The sequence below is a fragment of the Gigantopelta aegis genome, chromosome 12 (genome assembly GCF_016097555.1).
Source record: "Gigantopelta aegis isolate Gae_Host chromosome 12, Gae_host_genome, whole genome shotgun sequence".
Taxonomy (NCBI): Eukaryota; Metazoa; Mollusca; class Gastropoda; order Neomphalida; family Peltospiridae; genus Gigantopelta; species Gigantopelta aegis.
In genome coordinates this window covers 4872307-4881136 of record NC_054710.1, presented here as the reverse complement: position 1 = coordinate 4881136, position 8830 = coordinate 4872307, and the positions used below count along the sequence as shown (strand labels likewise).

At 35.0% G+C, this 8830-nt stretch overlaps 1 protein-coding gene across 1 annotated transcript in view; it reads left to right on the top strand.

Annotated features, from left to right (window-relative positions):
- Positions 1–3077: 3077 nt before the first annotated feature.
- Positions 3078–8830, top strand: part of LOC121386821 — a 106073-nt gene continuing 100320 nt past the window's right edge. The window contains exons 1-3 of the mRNA XM_041517835.1: positions 3078–3124; positions 6438–6489; positions 8199–8269. Coding sequence (XP_041373769.1) covers positions 8206–8269 — 64 coding nt within the window. The 5' untranslated portion in view covers positions 3078–3124; positions 6438–6489; positions 8199–8205. The remainder of the gene's footprint in view (positions 3125–6437; positions 6490–8198; positions 8270–8830) is intronic.

Here is an 8830-nt window from a genome sequence, read left to right as displayed (position 1 = left end):
GGGGGGGGGGGGGGAGGTTTATCGAGAGCTACAGACATTCAGTAATGGGGTCACGGGGAGGGGGGGGGGGGGAGGCTGTTACCACAGAAGTGTGCAATGTAGTCTACTTGTAATGCATGAAGTTGGTGAAATTGAACAAGAATAGAACAAGTATGACTCGGTGGTTTTCCGCTTAAAAAAAAAAAAAAAACTATTTTCCGTTTCATGTTTTTGTAAATTCCGTTTCATTTCCGTTTCAGACTACACTATGTAATTAAAGTGACATTCCCGAGTTTGCTGCAATGTTTAAGACGTTATCGACTAACAGAGACTTTTTAACGACTGTAATTACATATAAAATATATTTTTCTGCATAAAATATTAGTGGCTGTAAACGTGTTTCTGTTCATTCTAATATATGTAGGGGGGGGGGGGGTACTACCGGTTCAGACAAGTAAGTATCTCAATACAAAACGTTACAAACCCTTAAAACCAATAAGTCTTACGATATCTGGAGAGGACAGAACAGTTGGAACATGCCCAGGAGAGATAAAAGGAACGCACCCCAAGTCTGCGTGAACTCTGGGAAATTTGTCGTGACATAGGCATTTCTGTGCTTCGAGCGACATCTGCCGGTGATATCAGAATACTAACTTTCAAAATTATTTCAAGTAATTGGGTCACGGGGTTTCCCATGGTATTTATCGATATAAAACCTGCTTTTTCACTCTATTTTATAAACACGTGATCTAAGTATGTTACAGTTTTGTAGATTAACCAAAATTAGAATTACTTTTCGCGGGCTGAAACTAGGGCGTGCGACTTTAAACGTTTTCAAACATATTTTGACTGGTGGTTCCCGAAATGGTCATTCGACTTAATGTGTAGCGTAAACATTTGTCTTCCAAGACAAGCGTTAGCGACAAACCGCTGGCTAAACTTACTCCTGGAAAAAAAACCCTGTCCCATCTGCGTAGGCATAACATACTAAGCAGTAAACCAGCCTCAAGGTCAGCCAGCAAACGTTTAGCTAACGTTCATGAAGTATTTGACTGGTTCCCAATGTGACCATTTGGTTTACCGTGAAGCGCATAATCCAGTCTAACGTTTGCCAATAGTACTGCCCACGGGTCAATCGTCGCTTTTACAGCGTGTGGCAATAGTAAAATAGTATTAATTTGTTCAACTTCGCGGAAAACCGTAATTCTGTTTCCAAATGTAAATTCCGTTTCACAATGGGAATTCCGTCCGTTTTCCGCGATCGCGGAAAGTCACTGGGTCTACTGTGCTCATGAATCAAAACAAAATATATTTTAAAAACAAAGGCAATGAGCAGTAATGGACTATATTTGAGGGAAACTCAAAGTTTTCCTGAAGAAATTAACCTATAGAAGCCGAGCTATACATTCTGACAAGAACCTAGAAAATATGAACTGGAGTTTGAGCAACTGTGGCGAAAATAGACGTCGGAAATGAGGGTAGATAACGTCGCATGCGACGCGCGACGCCTAGTTTTACAACGACTGTTTTTTCCTCGAAATCTGTTCACTGCCGAGCATTAATTGCTGCATATTTCTTTCCATTTTTTATTTTTTTTGGTCTTAGTAACGTTTTATTTGTGAAAGCGTGCCGTGTTTGTGGTATTAGTGTTCAATAAAATAAATGTTGAATGTCAATCCTTGTTCTTCTTCTGTGATACCGGCTTCTGTCGTGGTTAGGCTATCGGTCTACATGCTGGTAGGTACTGGGTTCGGATCCCAGTCGAGGTATGGGATTTTTGATCCAGATACCGACTCCAAACCCTGAGTGAGTGCTCCGCAAGGCTCAATGGGTAGGTGTAAACCACTTGCACCGACCAGTGATCCATAACTGGTTCAACAAAGGCCATGGTTTGTGCTATCCTGCCTGTGGGAAGCGCAAATAAAAGATCCCTTGCTGCCTGTCGTTAAAGAGTAGCCTATGTGGCGACAGCGGGTTTCCTCTAAGAACAGTGTCAGAATGACCATATGTTTGACGTCCAATAGCCGATGATAAGATAAAAAATTACGATTCCCTTGTTATAAATTACGATTCGCTTATATATTGGAGCCATCTTGGATTACAATGATGTCGCAATGCCTTAATTAGCTGGGGATAGTTCAAAATGAATTCCTGGTGAATGTTGACAAGTGCATTTCAGTTTGTGTGATACAAACTATCTATATATTGACAAACAGATTAATACAGAGAAACGTTATTAAACTTTTAGAAAAATACCCCCTCTCTACTAAAACTCATTTTCTGACATTAAGCTACTCTGCTATTTTGAGATCCAGATAAATACACCTATCAAAAAAGTATAGTTAAGTTTGGTACCCTCAGATGGTACCAATCGGACACATTTTGGGGTCTCAGTTCGTGGACTATATGCTTGTTGTGAAATGTTTACGCTATTTTAGTAAAATTGTATGAAATTGAAGATACATTCTTGAGTTTGCTGCATTGGGCGTCAATCCGGCTTGAAAAGTAGGGGGAAGTGCGTGCGTGCGTGTGTTGCGTGTGTGTGTGTGTGTGATAAAGGAATGTCAATGAAAATCATAAAGCTACACTGGTTAAACTTTTAATTTTTGTTGTTGCTGTTGTTGTTTTTGTTGGTGGTGGTGGTGTTGTTGCGTTTGAAAACGTGGGGGGGGGGGGGGGGGGAAGGGGGACACTTATATAGATTGTCCCCCGGCGTTGAAAAGTGAGGGGGGCGCGTCCCCCCAATTCCCCACCAATCGACGCCCATGGAACAGAGAAGGCCGATTTCACTTACTACTGGGAAAACTTAACCGTAAGTACTAATTGTAATATTAATAATCAAATATATTTACAATGCGTCCAGGGCTGATATTACATTGTTACGTAATTTTAGATATATCATACTATGCAAACGTCAGTTGAAATTGTGACAAATGACATGCAAAAAAACTCCAGGATTGTTAAAAACATTTCAAACTCAGATTCACCTAGTAATGTCGATGGCTCAAAACAAGACAACCGAGAGCGGCCAATCATGGTGTCACGGCCTGTAGCGTCAGACGTCATTATTTTTGTTTATGACGTCACAGTTTCAGCGGTTGGAACATAACGCTTTTAAATGTGAAGCTTCACTCCATTTCTGTGGGTAAGTTTAACTAATTTAATCAATTAAAATATTAAAAGTACTAATGCTAAATATGTATTTGTAGTTTATAGTTTAAAAATAAATTGTTTCTTATATTTATGGTGATATCAATAAGTGAGTGGGAAGAAAATAAGCATAAAGTACGCCCCATTCTCCTAAAAAAAAAAAATAAAAAAAAAAAAAAAAAAAATAATAATAATAATTTCACTTTGGTTTGACATAAAAAAAGAAATGTAAAAGTGTTTTGGAAATAACACAAAATAACTGACAACAAGTACTTTTCTTTCTTTTTTCTTTTTTAAGTTTTTTTTATTATTTATTTATTATTATTATTATTATTATTATTATTATTATTATTGACATGCAATCTTGTTGGAATTGAGGACTACAGCTAAGTGCAACTGCTCATTTTAACAAATGGGATACAATGATCATATGGTGGTAACACATCTGTTGGTAATCTCAAGTAAATAAATGAATTCGCTCTTATTTGTCTACGTTATAATAGTATTGATTGAATCAACGTGACTTGGTTTACTTCTCATGGTACTATCTGCAGGCAAAAAGGTTTTAAACAGTGTAATAAATTACTAACTTTTGCGAAACAAGTTTGAAATAGAAAGATTTATTTTATACAAGAATTGCAATTACGAAATTTTTAATCAACAATGGACACCATGGCTTAATCTCTTTGACTGAAACGTATTTCATAACAATAGCTTGTTTCGAATTCCAGATTTTTCCCAGTTTCATATACCATTATATTAAAGGGACAGACCCTAGTTTCAGCCCATGGAAATCAATACTAAGAGTAGTTAAGCTACAAACCTGTAACACATTTGGATCAAGTTACAACTGAGTGAAATACGAGTGTGTGACTTTCAAATGGTGAAATAAGCTCCCAAAATAGACTAAAACGCGTCTCGATAACTTACCTCTCAGACGCACGTGCGTTTTTTTTAAATATGAGAAATGCATTTTGTCATATTAAAAACACGCAGATGACCAAAAACACGTCGAAAGTACGGACATAGATAATCTAAACAATAAAACATAAGTAAAGTATGATTTCAGTTATCAAAAACTGCTCTAATTGTAAAAAATATGCCTTAGTGTTTAAAAACTAGGGTATGTCCCTTTAAGGTTGCCTACTGGTAAAGCCTGATGCAGGATCGATCTTGGATTGGTCCATGTCGGTCTTATTTCGTTTTTTCAGACTACGGGCCTGAATAGTCACTTTTCAAAGCCTTGTTTTGGTTTCATACGTAACAATTATATCTTACCGTAATTCCACTTCAAGTCCATATAAATTATTTCGAAAATAAAACTTTTCTTCTTGTTTAAACCAAAGACAGAACCACAGTTAACAACTACAGTAAATTACTCTCATACAATTTCACCCCCCCCCCCCCCCCCCCCCCCCACACACACACACCTAGCTTGTCTAGACAAAAATAGTGACAAAAATATTACATTAGAATAAATTTCACATACTAGAGTGTAACCGTGTATTTTTTTCCGTCTGCCATTTCGCAGTTTATGGAACATAAGTCAATAGGGGTGAAGGCCCCTGAATAATGTTACGTAATTAATATGACGTCATGATGATTGCCTATATCATGCATATGCCATGACGTTGTTAACATTTGTTATATGCCTCCACCCTTCATGAACTGTAGGCTACTCCGTAAAAAAAAAAACAAAACAAAACAAAACACCTAACAGCCTATACTATAGCCCGTCTCATCATTCTACAATTTATTATTGTTATTATTATTATCATTATTATTATTTTTATTTTTATTTTTATTTTATTTTTTTATATATATTATTATTATTATTATTATTATATTTTTTTTATTATTATTTTTTTAATAATTTCGCATTGGTTTGACGTAAGAAGAAAAGTAACAGTTTTTTTTTGGAATAAAAAAAAAGAAAAAGTCTTTCTTTTTTGGTGTGTAATTTAGAAAAGAATACCTGACAGCCTATACTATAGCCCGTCTCATAATTCTACATATTATTATTGTTTATTTTATTATTTTTTATTTTTTTTTTTTTTTTTTTATATATATATTCACATTATTATTATTATTATTAGAAGAAAATTATTATCTTTTTAATAATTTCGCATTGGTTTGACGTAAGAAGAAAAGTAAAAGTTTTTTTTGGAATAAAAAAAAAAAAAAGTCTTTCTTTTTTGGTGTGTAATTTAGAAAAGAATCGGCCCAGAATTAAAGGGACATTCCCGAGTTTGCTGCCATGTTTAAGATGTTATCGACTAACACAGACTTTCTAACGATTGTAATTACATATCAAATATATTGTTCTGCATAATATATTAGTGTCTGTATATTAAACGTGTTTCTGGCCGTTCTAATATTTGTACTAGGTTAAATTTAATTTTATTTCCTAAAATATATTTTTTCGTACGTACGAAATTATTTGAAGACAAAATCCAGCATGGGCTTCTTACAAATATTAAGACGACCAGAAACACATTGAATATACACACTGATATTCTAAACAAGAAAATATATTCAATATGTAAGTTTAATCGCAATGCAGCAAACTCAGGAATGTCCCTTTAAGTAGCTTGCAGTAAATTCCATGGTCAAAAAAAAAAAAAATGCGTTCCCTATGGGAAGTACTATAGCATGTTTTATTTGTTTCAGCTAAGGTTACCATGTATAGTCTGTCCCAGCATTGTATTAAAATGTTGTTTTTGTTGATGTTTTTTTTTGCAAATAGTTTCAGTTTGGTTTGATGTAAGAAGAAAAGTAAAAGTGTTTTGGAAACAAAGAAACACAATTTATGTGTGCAATTTACAAATGATTTAATCAGTCGGCTAGGAAATAAATAACGTATAATGAATTACATAGTATGAAACAAATGCGATCAATGTGTGACGGACTATAGAATGCAATGTTTTAGCAAGGATTTCGACAGGGCAGGGCGCTAATTTAATTGCTGGGCGTTTTTTCCTAACGCGAAAGTCATATTATAAAGGCAAGTGCTGGGTATAATAGACCTTTTGATATTCATAAAACAATCTTTTTTTTTTCTTTTTTTTCGCTGCTTTTTAACAACATTATTGTTCTTAAATTTTGATATTTTTAATAAAAAATTACATTCATGCTCGCAGTTGATATTATTGTACCATTGCACTAAATATAGACACAATTACACCATAATTAAAAATTCAATTTGGACTTTGTGTCATTGTAATGTTGTTTCGTTTCACGATTTCTGTTTGGACAAAATGTTGGGGAAGTCTTAAGGTAATTAAAGGTAGTAAAGTAATGCACTGCAGTTGTTGACAATTGTCCGGACATTACAAGATTTGGAATTCTTCCTCAGGACAGGTGAGTGGTTTTTATTTTTGTATTATTTTTGTATTTTTTTTTAATAATTATAGTGTGATTTGAAGTAAGAAGAAAAGTAAAAGTGTTTTGGAAATAACCAACAAAAAGAAGGAAAAAAATTAGAACACCATTAGACTTTGCCAGAAAATAGTTTGAGGGTATACTACGTAACGAAAGCAAAACAGACCATAAGTTCTCTTACCAGCTGATTTAATTGTAGTACATTTTTTAACGCGAGGGGGCGGGACGTAGCCCAGTGGTAGAGTACTCGCTCGAAGCGCGGTCGGTGTGGGATCGATCCCTGTCAGTGTACCCATTGGACTATTTTACGCTCCAGCCAGTGCACCATAACTGGTACAACAAAGGCTGTGGTATGTGTTATCCTGTCTATAGGATGGTGCATATAAATGATCACTTGTTGCTAATCGAAAAGAGTAGCCCATGAAGTGGCGACAGCGAGTTTCCTCTCTCAATATTCGTGTGGTCCTTAACTATATATCTGACGCCATATAACCGTATATAAAATGTGTTGAGTGCGTCGTTAAATAAAACAATTTTTTTTTTTTTTAATCATAATATCACATTTTTGACATTTATAAAAATCATATATGTAGGTGTATCCATGCTTCTTTTTAACTTTTTTTTTTTCTTCGGGAAATGGGCACTCAATTTCTAAAACCAAAATTATTATTCTTAAATTAGGATGTTTGATGAAAAAGTACATTCATGGCCGTATGCAATTTTGTACTAATGCACTAAATACACACACACACACACACACACACACACACACACACACACACACACATCTACAAACCTGTAACACATTTGAATAAATTGACAATTGCGTGACACATGAGTTTGTGACTTTGAAATGATGAAATAACCCTCTAAAAATAGACTTAAAACTCGACACAATAACGGTTACGTCTCCGACGAACATGCGTTTTAAAAAATACGAGAAATGAATTTTGTGATATTAAAAACACCAGGATGACCAAAAGCACTTCGAATGTACGGGAATGGATAACATAAACAATGAAATCTAAGTAAAATATGATTTCAGTCATTATAAAAAAACCCAGCTCTAATACTAAACAAATATGCCTTAGTGTTTTAAAAAATAGGGTATGTTCCTTTAAACTGAACAGTTACTGATTATCTCGAAATGCATCTGTTTATTTCTAACATAAACTCCGGAAAGTGCTGATTCCAGCTTCATTTTGTTGTATCATGTACGTTTCTAAATGCACAATGTAACGATTACTGACCTTGCCTTTGTCGTATTTGCGGAATTAAACTCAGTATGAATAAATATGTTATATATTTGTTGACGGACAGCAAAGCGTTTTGCCACAAGTGTGTGGTTGCTTACATTAGAATTAGCAGTTGATATTGCATGGCGTTACTTACTCATTAATTGGATATAATTTTGTCTCATCTTTGTTTCCATTGGTTAAATCTCCCACTGCAATAACACTTTTGATCTGACAGGTGAAACCGTCTCAGGGCAATATCACTATTTACGGAAGGTCACGTGACTGGGTATAGGCCAATAAGAATACAGATATATTTTCATTATGTAATAATGCCAATGTATTAAAATGTTGTTCTCTGCTGGCTTTAAAGTGATTGACTCATACATACAATCATGCATCCTGTTGTTTAGTTTAGAATGAAATTTTAAAATGCATTTATTTTATTTCTAGACTGAAGATGAAGTTGACTTTAGCATCAATCCTATTTGTTGCTTTCATGACTACCACCAAGGCTGCTCCAGGTAAAGTCCAATTATAGAATGTGTTTCATCATACACAGACAAACACTGGTATTCCCCGTGAACGTAATTAAGCTTCAAACTGTAACTTCTAGAAATAGGTTTTAGAGTAACTTATGCACTGGGCATTAAATATAACAAAGTAGATTATCAGTTGTAGTTATGACCAACTGATAACTGATTTAAGAGATAGCCCACTACGGTGGTGACACGACAGGTGAAACGTAAGTAAAACATCCTTTGATCTAGGCTATTCGAATTCATTCATCCATTTCAACTTATGTTGGTGCACATATCCAATTAAGTTTCAAACACGCTGTCCCGAGCACACACGTCAGTTACCGAGTCTGTCTGCCATGGACAGTGAGTTAGTTCAGGGCATAAAATTTGGCATGAACAATTGTGTCGTTTGTCTGTCGGTTATCCAAAACCGATATCAACATGAACGGCGGATCATTTGTGCAAAAGCTGTAATCGTTCGTCAGAAAATTTAAAAAGAACCGATGGGGTAGTGTGTTCTAGTGCAAATGGCAGCGTTGAAGTTGGTTCTAGAATACAATTTTT